The 21,207-nt window shown below is 35.3% G+C and overlaps 1 protein-coding gene across 1 annotated transcript; it reads right to left on the minus strand.

The window, feature by feature from the left end:
- Positions 1-18,990: 18,990 nt before the first annotated feature.
- Positions 18,991-20,935, minus strand: LOC149242708 (uncharacterized). Its single transcript, XM_089367717.1, has one exon. It carries the CDS (start codon positions 20,822-20,824, stop codon positions 19,070-19,072), a length of 1,755 nt encoding a protein of 584 aa, XP_089223843.1. The 5' UTR covers positions 20,825-20,935; the 3' UTR covers positions 18,991-19,069.
- Positions 20,936-21,207: the final 272 nt, after the last annotated feature.

Here is a 21,207-nt window from a genome sequence, read left to right on the forward strand (position 1 = left end):
CATCGCTTGAGGGAGCTTCAACTTGTTTCGGGATTTTGTATTTTACCACACAGAGACACTAAAGGTTGGAGACGCCACTTTGAGGAGAGATCACTCCTAAGTGGATTTGAAAGTCATCAAAAGAATTAAGCAATAGTGGGGGTAATTTCCATCATGGACCAAACTCACGCTCTTGAAATAAACCAACTATGTCAACTTAAAGGAATATTGATTTCGCATTTCGGCGAAGGTGAGGCACATGAGACAAGTATTACATAACAACCACTTTTATTCGAAAATTAAAAAACTATTTTTTAATTTTCTCCAAATAGTTTAAGTTCTTTTGCTTGTCGGTCTTTATTGTTTTATCTTATTAGCAAGCTTATATCTTGGGGAAATTAGAGTTAACTAATATTATTTTCAAGTTATTTTTACACTAGTATCTAGCCTTTGGCATTACATATCTAAAGTTTTTCAAGGCTATACCAAGTGGGATCTACAATTTATAGCAAGATTTTCAACCCTCCAAGTAAGTAAAACCAACCTAAAACCTTGATATTTACTCTATATTGTTTAATAATTGTTATTTTCCATATTTAGAGTAAATTTTCATAATTTCCAGCCATACTTGTGTTAAAATCAAATCTGAAAAAAAATTGGACATGTAAACCAAAAGGGTTTACACTCATATTTCTGAAAAATAATAATAATTTCGATCCTAATGAAAATTCCTTTTCAGTCATATTTTGGTGGAACTCGAAGGAAGGCTCCAAAAGCCTTTATATTCACCCTCATACCTTCTCCACACCTAGACTAATCATCTAGAAGTACCAAGTCATTTGTAGGGTGGCTGTCATAGTAAAATCAGAATGTTGTCCCTGTGGTTTTGTAAATCTAATAGTCTATTACATAGAACAAGAAGTTGTTTTGAGTCATAACTCCTCAAACATTGGCTGAAATCAAAACATAATCACATTTCTAGTTAATTTGCCAATTTGGACACACAAGTTTGTTTGGAAATTGTATATGACTTTTGACATATCACTTGCCTCATGTGACCAAGCATTGACCTCATACATGCCACAAAAGAAGGAAGTCCACCTTTAATTGAGCATATCTCCCTGATGCCTTCCTATTTTAATAAAATTTCCATGTGGTATGGCAACTACAAATAATCTTGACTAATTTGGGCCTCTATTGACTGTTGACCCTCAAGATCCTGTGCATTGGGATTTTTGAACTTCCCTGGGAATGTGAAATGTTGGAAAATGTGAGACTGCCATCTTGAGCACTGAAAATGAATGATATACCATGGCCATAGAATGCATACATACTCAGACTACCACGTTGAGCATTGAAAATGAATGATATACCATGGCCATAGAATGCATATAGAATCTATGACACATGACCATGTGGACATGACATACGTGCACTCAAGACATAGGTTGGATTGACCCTACAAATAGCAATAACCCCTACAAAACCATTGGCTTCTTCAAACCATATGTCCAAGTAGGTCCATCCCAAGCCCTCCAAACCTATATATAATGGAAGGACCTAAGAATGGAGTCTAAGTGGATCAGACATGGCCAACCATAATAAGCCTAAAACACCACAATACATAACATCGCGTGGCCTACAAGGATTTGACTTGTATTCTCTGGGCTTATAATGGCACTGCCAAATCAAAAAAATACATATAGGTATTGTTATCTCTCAATCTAGTAGGGGTCCTAGGAGGGGTTCCAAAGAGGTGGCAACAACGGGACAAGGACCCATTGTCACCTCAGTTGATGTCCCCTGCTCTTTACGGACTTTTACCAAGGAAAATCACTAGGAATAATGAGTCAATGATAGGATAGGTAGTGATTTCTGTTGATTTCTGGTAGCATCGAATGTACTCTAAGTCTCAAAATTTGCAGGGAGCCTTAGCATTCTCCAATACCTAAAAATTGTTTTCGGAAAACTCCACCTAGAAACAATTTTATTAAAATAGTTATTTATTTTTAATGGGACCCTAAGTCTAAACCTACGAAATTAAAATGATTAATGGGTATTAATCTAAATTGTGGGCAAATATGATCCTAGCCATTGATTAGAATCTAATTTGGGCCATTAATTCATCAACGGGAGGATTATAAGAGAAGGCTTGATGGGCACTTGGAGAACAAACAGAGAGTTGATCAGTCAAATCGAATTGGTGAGGCTAGAGCAACGCAGTGATTTCGTGGTGATCACGCAGAGAGAGGGAGAGATAGTTTTGGTTGGAGAATCTTCTCCTCAGCCAAGAATACGTAGCAGAGAGGGAGAGAAAGACACAGAGGAGGCAGCGCAATGCCCAGTGAGGGTGACGCAGAGCCACGAAGGGTTCATGTAGAGCAGTGTAGTGTCTTCAGTGCAAAAGTCTTGAAATTTCGCTGGCAGTTCGATGTTCTGAGTTGGGAGGGATGAAGTAGAGGCTCCTGAGAGAAAATCAATCTAGTAGAGGAAGTAACGCAGTTCCTCAAAGGTAGTGACGCAGGCCCACACAGTGATTACGTAGGGACAATGCAGAGGAAGTCAGGGACTCATTGTTTAAGTTGTCGAATAAGCCATGACTTGCAGTGTAGAGTGAGGTAAGCTCACTAATTTCTTCTACCGAGTGATATTCTTTGTACTGGATAGCATCGGATGTGCTCTAAGTGTCAAAATTTGCGAGGCTTAGACACATGCATTCTCCAATACCCAGAAATCAATTTTGGGAAATTCCGCCGAGAGAGGCAACATGAGCTCTACCCTTATCATTATGGCCATAATTTTGGTTGCTTTGTAAGTGCTTTATGATGCTTATTTTTGCTATAATAAATGTCTAATGCACGGAAGTTCCTCTGGTTGTAATTGGATATGCCCTAATTAATGCGAAGCGCTTGGAGCATTGAAAATTGTTGGGATTTTTGGATGTGTTACTCATTTGACAAAGATGGAGTGAATGTTCCCAAGGGAATAATTGTATGGTTAATGTCCTTGAAACTCTGTCTTAACATTGTGTTGGAAGTACAAAATTCATGAGGGTTTTTGTTTGCCATCTTCTATTTGGATAGAGAGATCCCTCAACTGCAAATGCAACATAGAAGGTGAGAATGTTCAAGTTTACTCAAACAAACTGTAATGCAATTCTAGTGGATATACTCCAGAAATTGAGGCAAGCACATTACTTGTTCAATATATAACCTCAAACCAGCTAAATGATATAAAACGTAAGGCAGCAAGATCAGATATAAAAGTTTCAGTTTCACCTCCAGACTCTGCCTCAAAGAAGTATCTTTGATTGGGGTATTCAGAGCCTTGTCCTGCTTAAGGATGAAGTTAACCTACTGACTTAAAGTACTTCCAGAAAGCATTTGTTCCTTCTGATAGTAAGTAGTGTTTGCTTATCAGAGGAAATACAAACAATTGAGAACTGCATATTTAAAGCAACACGTCCTTTTCATGGTTTGATCTTACTATTAATGTGACTAGGAGGTGAAATATCCAAGAGAAAATGACTGCAGGCATCACATATTAGAGAAACTTCCAAGCTGCAGAAAAAAAGGCACATCATGATTACAAAAATAGTTCTGAAATGTGCCACAAAATAGTAAGACTATCACACCTCATCCACACAAATAGCATAGAAACAGATGTCATCTCACAAGGTAAACAATTGATATACCTTAAATGTTATCAACATCAAAGCAAGATCAGGAACAGATATTTACTTCCAGTTTTATGAAGAAAACTTAAAGCAGAACATGACAGAAGGAATAAGCAAGCTGCAAAATCTTACAAGCGGTGAGAGTAGACCAAGAGGCTCAAGGGCTCAGTTTGTTGTGGTAATGATCCCTTCTCTAGGATGGTAAACATGTCATGAAAAATTTACAGTCACCTGTCTTCATGAAGAACTGATATTCTAGTTGATCACACATTTCAAGGAACATTCTTTCCCTCTGGGCAATAGGCACTGCTTGTTGCAATGTTGGGACCCATGCCAAGGGATCCAGGTAGAAAAGGAAAATTGGTCCAGTGGCCAAAGATCTATTTGGGGCACAGACTTGTAGACTAAACCGACTACTAATACTTGTTGCTGGCTTGAAAAAATGCAATGGTCTCTGAATGACGTCCTCTCCAATTGAGACATATTACAGTTTGTAAAGCAATACGATTGTGTTGATTTTTGGGGGTTTTCTTAACTAATAATTACTTTCCAATGATTCTCAAATCAATTCATCTTATACCACATTCATCATTAAGTAATTATACAAGAAAATCTTCAACAGTAAAACAAAAGTGACAGGAGAGAGCCAAATAGAAGAGACAAAAAAATTATCCTAGGAAAATCCCAAACCGGGGAAAAACCCGACAACCTTTTCTTCAAGAAATTTTGTCCAATTCAACCAAGAGATACAATTTAAACTTTCCAAAAAAAAAAGACAATCTGACCAGTAACCAAAACTAGGTCAAATCCGATCAAACAAAGATAAATTCATTCTTCAAGTCTGCCTCAGATTCATCCTCCTGTACTGCCTCAGATAACTCTGAAATTCTTCCTCAGATTTCATCCTTTTTGCCTCGAATTTCATCCTGGATCAACCTCAAACATCATCCTATTTTTGTCTCAGATTTCCTCCTTTTCATCTCCACGTGTGAATAGAAGTGATCTGAATGCCTTCCCAAATGAAGAGGACGAATGCTCTATTTATAGTGATCAATAGTGACCCAGGAGGTGTGACTTTTGGGCTGAGCCGATATGAGCTTATGGAGGAGCCGACCTTACATTTTTTGAGGCAAAATTCACAATTTGATTATTCATATTTTATTTCTTTTGGAACCGACTTGAAATACAATTTATGTTTGTCATTTTCTTTTATTTTGGAGGATTACAAAATTAGTTATGAAGACCGCTCAAAACTACAAAACTCCAACACTCACTCTTAGCTAGGGAGGTATTCATAATAAAATTTTATCTATCCAAGAAAAGGTTGAATGAACTTAGCTATGTTAGATGAATCCATTGATTACATGTGGAAAGCATCACCACATCAGCATCAAATAAAGGAAGTAGGAACCCCACCTAACCCATGGTGAAACCCAAGGCCCATTTACCATTCCCACATGTGATCAACTTCCTCTTGATCCTAGCTTTCTTTGCAAAATCCATCTTTGTCGTCATCATCAACAAGATGTCATTCCTTCCTTGCACGAGCCAGGTTTTCTTATTTTGGTGGAAACATCGATCTAGGTCTAGCTCTAGTGTTTTATCAATAAACCCTAGGGCTTTCTTATCAAGCCTTCGAATCCACTAGGGTTTACAAACCCTTGATTTCCAATTTTCGTCTACATCTTTGTCATATGCAACTTGTCTTTCCATATCCAAACAAAACTATAGAATCCCTATGAAATCCATCATTGTCATCAATCAATCAAGGATGTATCAAGGTTAATAGTCCATTATAGCTTATGCAAGGCATCTTTCTAGCTTCATGGTTTCAATACAGCATCTTGCTTCTGAACACATTCTGAAATGCAATGCAACATTGAATTTTGCATGGTTCCGCTTATATTAGTGACATTCTTGAATAATTTCTTGTGCAATTACCCAAGATGCATTTGAGAGAAAGCTAGCTTCACGCCTTATTTCATCGAACTATGGATTAGACACAGCTCCAAAAAATTCAAATAACCATATGTCATGGCACCATATCTCATTCAACAGTATATACAAACATGAGCATCTAAGTCGTTGATTTCTTTGGAATACATCTCTACCATATTTTTATAATCAGGAGCAATTCAATTAGGCGGCACATCCTCGCAAATCATTTTTGTTATTGTAGAGCTAACTCCAAATAATTGAAGAAGATCAACAAAAAAAGTTGAATGCATCACCTTGAGGAAAATCAATTACTGCCCTTGTGATCCAGTGTTTTTGTTGAATTTACAAGCTAATTGGCAATTTGGCACTACTACATTTACAAGCTAGTGATTCATAAAACTATTGAATAGTAAATATAGGAAAACTTTCGAGCTAGCAATGTTGGACAAACTGTCAATTATACTATAGGCTTTTACAATCAGGTTTACTCTACCTTCACATTGGGCCTTCGTTCAAATGCAAGGAGATCCTTATGGTAATTCTCTGTTGGAAAAGTTTCCCTTGACTGCTAGCGTAAATCGTAATAGAGAATGTGATGTCTTGAAGATTCAATGAAAAAAACACGTAATCAACTGCTCCTTCACAGTCAAAATATCAAGGCCACTCTGGAATAATATCAGTATTCCTTAGCTCTTTGCAAACTAATGAAGGCATACTCGCAATCTCCTTCAAACATGATGAAGGAGAGCAATTTGAGGAACTAGCCATGTTTTCCTTTAATACCGAAATAACTAGCTACTCCCGCTTATGACAAATGTCATCCTCGTGATCTTCATCATCAAACATAGATTAATCTTGGATCCTAAAAAAATTTGGAACTGGTCTACAAACTCGTCTTGGAGCTTATGCTCATCCTGTACTTCAACTTGAATGTCGATGTGGACGTATCCCACAAGTAGTAGCTGCCCTCCACAGTCAAGAAACCGGGGCTTCATATCAGTCAATTTGCTCCTGCTGAGGTATGAAACCAAGATCCAAACCATGAGATTTGACTATGCGAGTCTTCCATAAGTTTTGAACTGTGATCACCGCAGAACTTGGAGACAACTCTGCCAATCACGGTTACAATGCCTAGCCATGTTTTGCAAGATATATTGTAAGACAGCTTCTTCACATGGATGTCATTGTGTACTTGAAAACTTCTCCAAGGGTTCAGAATTGAGACTGTTCGCTGAACCAACCAAGCCAACCACAGCATATTACTCGTTGTTTCTACTTGGAGACTTGTGACTTGACCTTCCATAAGCTTGGGGTGTATATTTTCAACAAGAAACCAAAATCAATGAAACCAAACAATCTCAGAATTAGCTAATTGTAAGACTTCCGTCCATGTTGAACCTCGTTTGAATATATACCACGCTAGAAGAGTCCGATTGATATGCAATATTGTTAGACGAAACTGTATCACATCAACCTAGCTTCATAAGTCTTTAATATAACCATTCGACATGCTAGGCTCAATATTTGTGACCCTTAAGTCAGCAGTGCCAATGTACAATGTCGACAAAGCCATTGTTCGGGTGCCACATTACCTATGCTAGTCACCATGTCACAAACAAGACAATAACCACCCAAGCTTTTGGACAGTGTTTGTTTTGTAACCGGGTCAGACTCTTATATTCAGCAGATCTCGCATGAAGGGGTTATTGCTACTGTTGTGTTACTTTGACATTGCATCACGCTTCTTTCGGTTGAGAACACCCCTCATAAAGGGTAGGGATTTTCTTTGAGGGATTATAAATATCCTAATCAAATTATTTATAATATGTGTTTTTTCATTTCTAATAATATTTAATGTATTATGTGCAGGACACCATCATGCTATAAACACTGCAATCTTGTAAGAAATAGTTGTGACAGACACAATTTGAATCAAAATATCCCCTTAACACTGCAATCTTAGATGCAAATTTTATGAATCAAATATCCCCTTAACACTTCGAAACTCATTACTCATTTGCAGTGAAATTTAGATCAAGTGATCAGATGTTGTGGAGTAAACTTGTAGCTTTATCCATTTCCTGCTGTTGATGTCAAGGAATAACATTTGATGTATATTAAGAAACCTATCTGGACTTAAAATTCACTTTCTTTTTTACTTCTTGAGTTTATTTGTCAATTACTCTTTTAAAGACCATTAAATGAGGAGTGGTTTGAAGGCTAACCCATTGGATGGATTCCTATATTACTGAGAGAGGACAGGAGGACCCAATTTGTAGATACTCTTCAATGACCATTGTGCTTGCTAGGACGAGGAGTGGCCATGTTTCGAAATGGACTGTTTGTTGTTTGCTTATTCGATCTTTCTATTTTGAAAATTGTAACGGTGTTCTTGGCCATGTTTCGTTGTATAAGGCTATGTAATAAGGTTATTTGATGGTCCTTAATTATCGAGTTGTCTTTTCAGTGACACCCGATCATTGGGAGAGTATAAACCTGATCATTGGGACAGTTGACGAGGATAAACCTGATGTTAATTTCAATGGCCACTGTAAGGTTGATGCATGGCAGGGCATTTGACGAGGAGCAACCTGATCTTAATGTCCATGACCATGGTATTGTTGATGCAGAAGCTACTGTGTCTCTATATACTTTCTTGTGTAGGAGAGCAGAGGCATGAAACTCTTTTCATGCTAAAGTCAATGAAGATGGTAATGTCGGTGGAGATGCTGCTGCGTCTTTCTATATTTTGTGGAGTACCAGAGCAGAGGTAGAAACCCTTTTCAACATTGTTAAGGAAAACCTCTTCTTCAATCTGTTTTAATGTTTGTTACTGATTTATTATTTAAGATGTTAATGTAATGAGATATATTTAAGTTAATGTAAAAATTCATTCAAAAAATAATTCACCCCTACCCATGGAGTATGAATACATTCATAAGTAGAGGTTACCAAGCTCATAGTTTTTTATTAAAGATATCAAGATCTACATGACCTAAATGTAAAAGCAAAAATTATTTCATTGTTCTAAATGAGTATGATTAATCTCACTTTTTGATTGTAAATGAAAAATTATAGTTCATTGTTCCAAATGAGTAACATTCATCTCACGTTTTGATTTCACTATGTTTTATACTAATAGGCTGAACAAATTTAATATTTTTTTAAGTAATGCTTTGAATATCATGGGAATTAATCACTGCTATAAGATTATCTTAAGTCTTAATCTAAATTTAAATATTTTAAAGAGTATTTCTTTTATCTTTTAGTTTCATGTATTAGTTATTTAAAATTTTAAAAAATAGGGTATTCTTTTTTTTTTCTTTCTCGTTTTTACTTAAATCTCTTTTAAGTGGTTGGAAGATTTTTTTTAAATAATACTTTGAATATCATGGAAATTAATCAATGCCATAAAATTATCTTAAGTCTTAATCTAAATTTAAATATTTTAAAAAGTAGTCCTTTTATCTTTTAATTTCATGTATTATTTCTTTTATATTAAAAAATAAAATGAGATCTCATTTAATAAATCTATTAAAATAAATTAGCATATGAATATTTTGGATAACTCATAATACATGAGATCCTTGCATTAAAACTATATCTAAACACTATGGAATTAGTGATTTTTTTATCTTAGTAAATAGCATAAAGCATAAGTTTTTCTTTTTTACTTTTTGGGTTTTACCTAAATATCTTATAAGTGGTTGGAAGATTCCTCATCTCAAGCATAAGGTGTTGCCATTGTTTTATCTTAGTAAATGGTATAAAAGACAAGTCTTTTTTTAACTTTCTGTGTTTTACCTAAATCTCTTTTAAGTGGTTGGAAAATTTTGGCTACTTAAATCTCTTTTAAGTGGTTGGAAGATTTTAGCTACCTTATCAATAAGACACTCATTCCAAAGTCCATTATATATTAATGCTTTTTTCCATTACAAAGGCTTGAGATATTAGTGCAATGTTCTTTTCCATTACAGCTTAAGATGTTAGTGCAATGAAATATATTTAAGCTAATATAAAAATAATTCATTGTTCCAACTGAGTGTGCATTCATCTCACCTTTTGATTTCACTATGTTTTATATTAATAGCTTGAACAAATTTAATATTTTTCCTGCATGACCTAAATGTAGAAGCAAAAATTATTTCATTGTTCCAACATGCATTCATCTCACCTTTTGATTCTAAAAGAAAAAATATAATTCATTGTTCCAACTGAGTGTGTATTCATCTCACCTTTGGATTTCACTATGTTTTATATTAATAGCTTGAACAAATTTAATATTTTCTTAATTAATGCTTTGAATATTATGGAGATTAATCAATGCTATAAGATTATCTTAAGTCTTAACCTAAATTTAAATATTTCAAGGAGTGGTTCTTTTACCTTTTAATTTCACGTATTAGTTCTTTATATTAAAAAAAATGGGATCCCTTGCATTATTTAATAAATCTATTAAAATAAATTTATATTATAATTATTTATTTTCATTCAATTTAATTTTTCAAGTTACAACAACATGAGAACCTTGATAGAAAAGAAAAAACTTCCAAAATGAACATTATGGGTCTTTTCTATATCTCAATCATAAGGTGTTACCATTTTTTGTTTTAGCTACCTTATCAATAAGATGCTCATTCCAACTTCCATTATATATGAATGTTGTTTTTCCATTACAAAGGCTTAAGAGGTTAGTGCAATGTTTTTTTTCCATAACAAAGGCTTAAGATGTTGGTGCAACAAGATATATTTACCCTTTGTAGATATTCATGTTTAATTATTTATCATATTGTTAATGAATTAATATGATTTTATTTATTTCATCTCATCTACTAGTATTTTTTCAAAATCCATGAAATATTTGCTTTTGGAACTTGAAATACCATCTTTTAAGATTAAGAGGCACTCTATGTTTGAAAATGTTATAGAATTTGTCAAATTTGGCAGGACATAAGTGATTTCTCTTTATCGTCTAGCTTTGAATGGTATTTTGTTTACTAAGTTTTATCTTTAATTATTTTTTATATGTCATGATTCTTATTGAATTTATGCCTTATGTTAGCTCTTGTTCTTCAAATCTTTTGTGCTGGATTTTCTTGATACAATGTAACTGTTGTATACATACCATCATATGTTGTCTTCATGGAAAAAAAAAATTATTTTATAAAGTCCAATAATAGTTTGTTAATCCAAATAAGTACTACTAGTGTAAGCATTGACAAAATATTAGAAATACATACACATCTAACTGGATCTATTCGCTAAGGTGACACAATACTGGCATTGAGTGGAATTAAAGTGAACAGGCATAGGTGTATTTCAAATCTTAATATTGCTATAGAGATGAAAGTACACGCTAGATTTGTAGATATCTCTTCGTAGATAACAACAGATAATAACATTTGAGCTCTTCTGCAATAGTAGGTTGGCTAGTGGAGCTTAAGATGCATGCCGTTTTACTGTAGACTATTTAAAGCTTTGTAGTTATTTGATTTTTAAGGTGTACCTCTTTGCATCCAATGTGCAATGCTGCAGGTTTTCAGTTTTGTTTAATTTGTTTCCTTTGCTTTGATGCAAGTAAATTGTAATTTATAATTAGATCACTCACGACTTTAAAAATTTGCCAAAAATCACTAGTTCAAATTGAACATCCTTAAATTTGTTACATCCAGAGTACTTGGAGCACTGACTTATCATATGTATGCAGCTTATGGAGGATTTTCTTTGTTAACCTAGGTTTTAATTTAGGATATCTTGAAGCATGCAACATAAGTGGTTCTAAGAATTTCTATAATCTTCATTTACAGTCAAAATAGCAAACAGAAGTTGGCAAGTATTGCAAGAGTCAAATTCTTTTTATTATTTCTTTTGTGAGATTCTAGGTTGTATTGTTTTTATTTTTATCTAATAGCCATTTTATTCTAATTCATTGGTGCTCATTTTTCATGGGCCTTAGATGTTACCAAGAATATAGATGTCCTATTGTTGTTAATGAAGTCTTCATGCCTTCACAAAACTTTGTGCATTTACGGAACTTCCTGGTAATCCATATCCCAAAGCTCCCAGAATTGCCCTAATGGAGTATACATGGAAAACATCCAAAAGGAATCCCTTCAGCAAACAAATATAAAAGGATAAGTCAAAGTCTTCCAGGCTTGAGTAAGAGACAAGCCCAAATTTCTCTAATTGCCAGACCGAGTACCACTCTGAGGAAAGCTAGAATCGCTCAAAAAACACCTTCAAAATCCAAAGTTGAGAATGTAAAACAGCCCACAGAAGCAGACTCACAAAAATCAAAAGGATGTGATACCCAAACTCCCATCTACAAGCCTAAACATAAAGATATGATAGGTCACTAGGTTAGACTTAGGAATATACAGTATTAAATAATTGTTTTTCTGGCTGATGTGTTCTAACTTTTTCTACATGATAATGCAGAACAAATTATAAGGAACCACGAGGTTCCTATAATGTGGTCACCAAATAGAATTGCAGGTTTTAACTATTATGGCACTGTTGGAGTTTGCATAGCAATAAAGAGTGAGAGAGATTTGTTATCATGTGGCATACCAGATTTTGACAGTGTACTAAATCCCCATGGATATGTACTACCTTTCAATGAAGGTTATATAAAGGCAATGTCTATGAGTGTACCAGATGCCCCTGTGTACTTTCCACAAGCTTTCAGTTTTCATACGTACCCAACACATACATTGAAGCAGGGACTTATTAGTCAAAGGAATTGGGACTACATGGTGCCACCAGGAAGCAGTCTTCAGAATGTACCTTTTAAACTGCAACCTCAAGGGAATGCCCCGGAACAGCAACTACCTTTCAAACTACATCCTCAAGGGAATGCCTAGGAACTTCAACTCCAAGATTTTCAGTACTTCGTTGTGATTGATTTTGAGGCAACTTGTGACGTGGGTACACGTCTTAGTCCACAAGAGATAGTGTTTTTTTTATTTATCTCATATCTGGTTCTTATTTGTGGCGATTTCCTTTCCATTTATGCAGATTATGAACAATGGAAAAGAGGGGTCGCGCCCTCCATTTCCATCCACTTCTTGTCATGATCATTCCAAGATGGAGAAAAAGGAATGTTTTGATAATTGCAACATCCATTACCGTTTCGTCTCAAACGATCTCCAGACATTCTCAATGTAAGAGAATACTTATCGTTATACTTGAAGAAGTGTATTGAATGACCACTGACCCAGGACCGACGAGGATATGACAAAGATGAGTCCTAGTATCCATATCAAGAGTCAAGAGGAGTGTTTCTGCTGAAGACGTTATTTGCCCTTAAAGGAATTGGTGACTGGAAATAGGTTTATAACTCTATTACAATTTTGTCATGTCAATTAAGCTGATTGGATCCATGCCTTCTTTACTTGAAAGGTGATGGGTGGTAAGGTGGACATTTATCTGAAATGAAATTTTATTAGCATCCACGGAAATCCCTGAACATCTACACGAGGACTAAAGCAATCACAGTTTTACGAAGAATTTATCTCCCCTTTAACTCCAACCTATAAGGGATCTAAAAGTATATCTGGTTACACTGTATATATTCCGTGTCTAAACCGTCTAAACATGTTCTCTGATATTGCAAGACATCTTTCATGTAGATGGCAACTTGCTTGGCAGAGAAGCAAAGCAAACTCTGTATAGTCTTCACATCTCACTTTATTAAGCATTTTTCTCTTATCTGGTCGTCTCTTGCAGAGTTCAACATCACATGTACATTATCTTCAATTATTTCAAATCTTAATATTGCTATAGAGATGAAAGTACACGCCTGATTTGTAGATATCTCTTCGTAGATAACAACAGATAATAGCATTTGAGCTCTTCTGCAATAGTAGGTTGAATCTATGGATTGTCAAGTCTATGGCTAGCTCTGGCTAGTGGAGCTTATGATGCATGCCATTTTACTATAGACTGTTTAAAGCTTTGTAGTTATTTGATTTTTAAGGTGTACCTCTTTGCATCCAATGTACAATGCTGCAGGTTTTCATTTTTGTTTAATTTGTTTGCTTTGCTTTGATGCAAGTAAATTGTAATTTATAATTAGATCACTCACGACTTTAAAAATTTGCCAAAAATCACCAGTTCAAATTGAACATCCTTAAATTTGTTACATCCAGAGTACTTGGAGCACTGACTTATCATATGTATGCAGCCTATGGAGGATTTTCTTTGTTAACCTAGGTTTTAATTTAGGATGTCTTGAAGCATGCAACATAAGTGGTTCTGAGCACTTCTATAATCTTCATTTACAGTCAAAATGGCAAACAAAAGTTGGCAAGTATTGCAAGAGTCAAATTATTTTTATTATTTCTTTTGTGAGATTCTGGCGTTGTATTGTTTTTATTTTTATCTAATAGTCATTTTATTCTATTTCATTGGTGCTCATTTTTCATGGGCCTTAGATGTTACCAAGAATATAGATGTCCTATTGCTATTAATAAAGTCTTCATGCCTTCACAGAACTTTGTGCATTTACGGAACTTCCTGGTAATCCATATCCCAAAGCTCCCAGAATTGCCCTAATGGAGTATACATGGAAAACATCCAAAAGGAATCCCTTCAACAAACAAATATAAAAGGATAAGTCGAAGTCTTCCAGGCTTGAGTAAGAGACAAGCCCAAAGTTCTCTAATTACCAGACCGAGTACCACTTTGAGGAAAGCCAGAATTGCCAAAAAAACACCTTCAAAATCCAAAGTTGAGAATGTAAAACAGCCCACAGAAGCAGACTAACAAAAATCAAAAGGATGTGATACCCAAACTCCCATCTACAAGCCTAAACATAAAGATATGATAGGTCACTAGGTTAGACTTAGGAATATACAGTATTAAATAATTGTTTTTCTGGCTGATGTGTTCTAACTTTTTCTACATGATAATTCAGAACAAATTATAAGGAACCACGAGGTTCCTATAATGTGGTCACCAAATAGAATTGCAGGTTTTAAATTTTATGGCACTGTTGGAGTTTGCATAGCAATAAAGAGTGAGAAAGATTTGTTTTCATGTGGCATACCAGATTTTGACAGTGTACTAAATCCCCATGGATATGTACTACCTTTCAATGAAGGTTATATAAAGGCAATGTCTATGAGTGTACCAGATGCCCTTGTGTACTTTCCACAAGCTTTCAGTTTTCATACGTACCCAACACATACATTGAAGAAGGGACTTATTAGTCAAAGGAATTGGGACTACATGGTGCCACCAGGAAGCAGTCTTCAGAATGTACCTTTTAAACTGCAACCTCAAGGAAATACCCCGAAACTACAACTACCTTTCAAACTACATCCTCAAGGTAATGCCCAGGAACTTCAACTCCAAGATTTTCAGTACTTCATTGTGATTGATTTTGAGGCAACTTGTGACATGGGTACACGTCTTAGTCCACAAGAGATAGTGTTTTTTTTATTCGTCTCATATCTGGTTCTTATTTGTAGCGATTTCCTTTCCATTTATGCTGATTATGAACAATGGAAAAGAGGGGTCGTGCCCTCCATTTCCATCCACTTCTTTTCATGATCATTCCAAGATGGAGAAAAAGGAATGTTTTGATAATTGCGAGATCCATTACCGTTTCGTCTCAAACGATCTTCATACATTCTCAATGTAAGAGAATACTTGTCGTTATACTTGAAGAAGTGTATTGAATGACCACTGACCCAGGACCGACGAGGATATGACAAAGATGAAATGTAGGTGTTATATATAATGTGCTAAAAGGGAACTACCGAAGATGAAATATAAGTGTTATATATAATATGCTAAAAGGGAACTACCGTTGTTAAATCGCTTTCATTATATAGAATATATGTTTATCCAACTCGATTTGCAGTTTTCTAAATCGTCAACATTTAAAATTTCATCTTTTTGTGCTTATCACTTCAAATCCTGATTTTAGATTGGAATTCATCCATGGTTCTCAGCTAAGACCAATCAAATTATCAAGGAAATTAATCCTCTAATCTTACTATAATAGAGATCAAATTTTGTTACTTTTACGAGGTGCCCTAAAGATTTGTTGCAAACGTTGGTCATAATAGGGCTCGCATAGTGTTGGTATTCTAGCCTTTTGAATTCTTATTGTACATCGTAGATGTATTTCATGTCAAATATAATAAATCTCAGGAGCCACTAACTACTGACAGACATTCGTTTTGAAGTAATAATGTTACTGTTATGAAATATCTTCTTAAAGTTGCTCCAGAATTTTGTGCCATGCGTACTTTTTTCAATAAACAGTTGGGAAATCCCACGAAGATGAGACAACTCAGGTAGCAAGATGCGTGCTTGGAAACAAAAGAAATAAATTTAAAACGTGGTTGGGAGAGCTCAAGAAACTATGTTATCACAAATAGGTTAATACCCATACTATAAAAGGAGACTGAAATTAAATGCAGGGTGCACACCGAATATTAAATGATAGTACCATGTTTAGATCATCTTCTGTATTTTTGCATTTTTTGAACAGATTCAAATGGACATGAAGTTTGTCGGGGTAAAAATCCCAAAAAAGTGGCCCAAAATCTAGTGATAAGGAGGGGCAACAACGCAGGTAATTTCCACTGCAACTTGATTCCATATTTTTACAAGTTCTTAACATAAATGGTAATTTTTTATTAAATGGCTGTTCACAAGTCAACATCTCTTTCTACCTATTGTAGAGATTCTTTAACTTTAATTGACCTGTTATTATAGTTAGAAGGTTATTTGTCAAATTTCATATCATAGCTATTTAAGTCTTGTCACAACCTATTGCTTATTTCCCATTTCATATCTATGATATCTTTGTCTTATTGCCTCCTTATTATATGTAATGGTTTTTTCTTCAACGAAAATGGGCACAAAGGTTCTTTAGCCAAAATTTAAGGTTCTTTCACACGCCACACCCTCATTATTTGAGTATCATCATCCTACAACACCTCCAAAAAAAAAATTCTACAGTAAAAAATGCCAATGGTTGTTTTGTATCTATTAACAAAGGCTAATGTGAGAACAAAGAAAGAAACAAATCAGAAAATTGCTATGGATGAGGGAAAGATTTTTGGTGAAGAAGGACCAATGAAAGGCCCAAAATCTAGTGATAAGGAGGGGGAAGCAATGCATGTAATTTCCACCTACAACTTGATTCCGTACTTTTACAAGTTCTTAACATAAATAGGATACTTTTATTAAATGAAAGTTCATAAGTCAACATCTATTTCTAGATTTTGTAGAGCTACTTTTCCATTCATTGAACTGTTATTATAATTAGAAGTTTATTTGTCAAATTTAGTATCATAGCTATTTTAGTCTTGTCGCCAATTATTGGTTATTTCCCATTTCATATCTATCATATCTTTGTCTTATTGTCACCTTATTATATGTAATGGTTTTTTCTTCAGTGAAAATGGGCACAAACGTTCTGTATAGAATATTATAGTTGAGATCTAGGAATGGAGTGTATCACACCATTGTTGTTCATGGTCATGGTTGTATTCAGAAAATCAGGGTCAATTTAACATTGTTATTTGAAGTTTATTTCTCCTTCATTTTATGATCTTGGGCTTCTTCTTAATTTTTCCATCTACATAACCCACTCTTCCTCTATGCTTATTCAGGTTAATTTAATTTTTGCAAGTGGATATTGCATCTTCAGTAGCCATTTTGCGAAATTATCTCAAATGTACCTTCAACATTATTATTTGTGTACTCATAGGGTGATCAAAAGCCTATTTTCTAGGCCTTTATATTGTTATTTTTCATGGTAATAAATGTTGACTAAATGATCTTGAACATTGTAAATATATCATTTTTGAAACATTATAATGTTGCTGATTTTACAAGACACATCAAGCTACTAGTTCATTTTCTATTGGCTTGCCTTACGGTGTTTTCTTTGCAACATTAGGTGCAAATGCTAGTTGTAAGACTTCCGTCCATGTTGAACCTCGTTTGAATATATACCACGCTAGAAGAGTCCGATTGATATGCAATATTGTTCAACCTAGCTTCATAAGTCTTTAATATAACCATTCGACATGCTAGGCTCAATATTTGTGACCCTTAAGTCAGCAGTGCCAATGTACAATGTCGACAAAGCCATTGTTCGGGTGCCACATTACCTATGCTAGTCACCATGTCACAAACAAGACAATAACCACCCAAGCTTTTGGACAGTGTTTGTTTTGTAACCGGGTCAGACTCTTATATTCAGCAGATCTCGGGCCTTTCTGTGATTGCAATTCTTCGCAAGAATGAATGCCTTGTACACTAACAGGTATCTCTGTTGTATTCCAAGAAATAGAAGTTCCCTCTGGGAGACAGACCTGCCAAAAAAAAACTTGGCTCCTTCAAGTCTCTTCAATGGCTGCTCTTAGCCTCGTTCGGATACCATGTTGATTTTTAGGGATATTCTTAACTGATAATTACTTTTCAATCAGTAAGTAATTATACAAGAAAATCTTCAACAGTAAAACAATAATAACAAAAGAGAGCCAAACACAAGAGACACAAAATTTATCTTGGGAAACCCCAAATTAGGATAAAACCCAGCAACCTTTTCTTAGAGAAAATTTGTCCAATTCAACAAGAGATATAACAGAATTTTCCAAAAACAAAGACAATCTGATCAATAACCAAACCCAGGTCAAATCTAGGCAAACAAAAATAAATTCATTCTTCAAGTCTGACTTAGATTCGTCCTCTTACTCTGCCTCGGATTCATCCACCTGTACTGCCTCAGATAAGTGTGAAATTCTGCCTCATATTTCATCCTTTTTACTTCAGATTTCGTCCTGGATCAGCCTCAGACTTCGTTCTATTTCAGTCTCGGATTTCGTCCCTTTCATCTCCACGCGTGAATAGAAGTGATCCAAATGCCTTCGAAAATGAAGAGGACGAATGCTCTATTTATAGTGATTAATAGTGCCACAAGAGGTGTGACTTTTGGGCTGAGCTGACATGAGCTTATGGAGGAGCTGACATGAGCTTATGGAGGAGCCAACCTTACATTTTTGGAGGCAAAATTAGCAATTTGAAAATTCATATTTCATTCTTTGGGAGCTGACCTTGAAATTCAATTTACTTTTGTCATTTTCTTTTGTTTTGAAGGATTATAAAATTAGTTATGAAGACTGACGGAAGCTACAAAACTCCAACATTGTTCCTTGATCAAAGAGTCAATCAAGATGATTAGTGTCTTAACTGTTAAAATTTGGAGGGCAGAGGCTTGAAATTCAAGTATTTGCAGATGTCTAATTAAAAAATGCGATGTAACCAATAAATGCCGTGACAATCATTACTACTCATTGTATACTATAAACAGGTACAAACTCAATAAATCTAAGGCAAATGTAAGATATGCAACAAACTATCACTGAATCTTGCCAGTTGCATTTCAGCAATATGTTTACAGAGAGAGACTGTTATTAACTGCTAAATATGTCACAACATGTCAAAGTTTCAAACAGTTTCTAAGATCTCATGAAGTAGCTTTTTGGCTTCTTGGTGTGTGCCTTCCTTGCATAGTCCATCCATGAGAATGGTATATGTAATCATGTCAGGGATATGGCCACTATCTATCATCTGTTTAAATAACTGTATTGCCTCCTTGAGATGACCCACTTTGCAGAGGCCATCCATCAATGTGCTGTATGTAACAACATTAGAGCTCAAACCCTGCTTTGGAATCTCATAATAGATTTGCAGAGCTTTGTCTATCCTTCCATACTTGCAGAATCCATTTATTAATGTACTATAGCTAACTAGGTTAGGCTTACAACCTTTCTCCAACATCTCTTGAAGGAGTGACACAGCTTTCTCCAGATTACCCACCCTGCAATACCCATTTATAAGTGTATTGTATGTGATTTCATTTGGCTGATGGCCTCTTTGCCCCATAATATCTAACAATTGGACAGCTTCCTGAAGCTTGCCTTCTTTGCACAGACCATCAATAAGAGCATTGTATGTGATAACATTCATATTGTATCCCTTATCTATCATTTCATGAAGCATTTTGATGGCCTCCTGCCATTTCCTTTCCTTACAAAAACTATCAATAAGCGCACTGTATGTGATGCCATCAGGGCATATGTTTTTTTCATGCATTTCATAAAAGAGCTTCATGGCCTCCTTCAACTTGCCTTCCTTACAAAAACCACCAATAAGGACACTGTATGTGACGACATTAGGGACTGTAGTTTTGCTGATTTCATAGAATAGCTTCATAGCCTCCTCCAACTTGCTTTCCTTACAGAACCCATCAATAAGTGCATTATATGTGACAATATCAGGACTTATGTTTTTGCTGGCCATTTCATAGAAGAGCTTCCTAGTCTCGTCCAATTTACCTTCCTTGCAGAGACCATCAATAAGTGCATTGTATACTACAACATCGGGGCACATGTTTTTGTTGGACATTTCATAGAAAAGCTGCATACTCTCATCCAGCTTGCCTTCTTTGCAAAGACCATCAATCAAAACAGTAAATGTAATAACATCAGGGTTATACCCTTCTTTCAATAGTTGATACAATAGTTTCTTGGATTCCTGAAGCTTACCTTTTTTGCATAGTCCATTCATGAGCGTGTTAAATGTGAATGTGTCAGGTTCATGGCCCTTTTGCAGCATAACAGCTAACAACCTGAATGCCTCGTTAGTTTTTCCTCTATTGCAGAGCCCGTCTATTAAAGTATTATATGTAATAAGATTGGGAACCTGTCGTTTGCCCACCATTTGTTTGAAAAGTTTGAGAGCGTCCTCCATCCTTCCCACCCTGCAAAGCCCTTTGATGAGGGTACTGAAGGTTATAACATTTGGAACATGCCCGTGTGATTCCATTCCTTCAAACACTTCGAACGCATCATCCAATCGACCTGTTTGGCAATGGCAATTGATGATGATATTCAAAGTTATCAGATTTGGAAAAATGTCTGCATCAATCATAAGCGTGTAAACACAGAATGCCGATTCATGTTCATTCCGTCGGACCAGACTACTTAATAAAAGATTGCAAGTGCTGAGAGTGGGGATGGATTTAGGTTTGGGTAAAAGAAGATGCTTGAAGGTATCCACTGCCTCTGCAAGGGTTTTAGTGTGACATAATTCTCTAATGCGCGCGTCTGCTGTTGCATTGGAAGTGTGGAAGGAGTGTTCACGAATGGAATGGACGATTAACGTGTTCTTACATATGGAAAAAATTTCCCTCCTCGCCATCGCCGTTCTGTGAACGAGATATAAAATGGCCTTGGAACCTAAAAACCTACTGGTATATGAGGATTGTCTCTGGGATTTCCCTGAAGTGATTTTCAATCGTTATTCCATCATCTGTCGATGAGCATAAATTTATTTTAAATTTAGATTTACCAAATGGCAAATACTTAAGATTTACCAAATCTCAAGAAGACGTGTATTATAAAGTTTTATAGTATAAACGTTTTTTAATTTAAAATTTAGAAATTTACAAGTTTTTAAAAATATATAATATTTTTTTTCAGATGGGATCCTCACGTGATTCATGATTTAAGTTAACATTTTAGGGACAAAACACATAGAAATCTTAGGGTCTCAAGATTTTATGGAGAAATCACATAGAAATT

This window comes from Pinus tabuliformis, chromosome 8 (genome assembly GCF_031772625.1).
Source record: "Pinus tabuliformis cultivar Carrire ecotype Pingquan chromosome 8, CPIR1, whole genome shotgun sequence".
Taxonomy (NCBI): Eukaryota; Viridiplantae; Streptophyta; class Pinopsida; order Pinales; family Pinaceae; genus Pinus; species Pinus tabuliformis.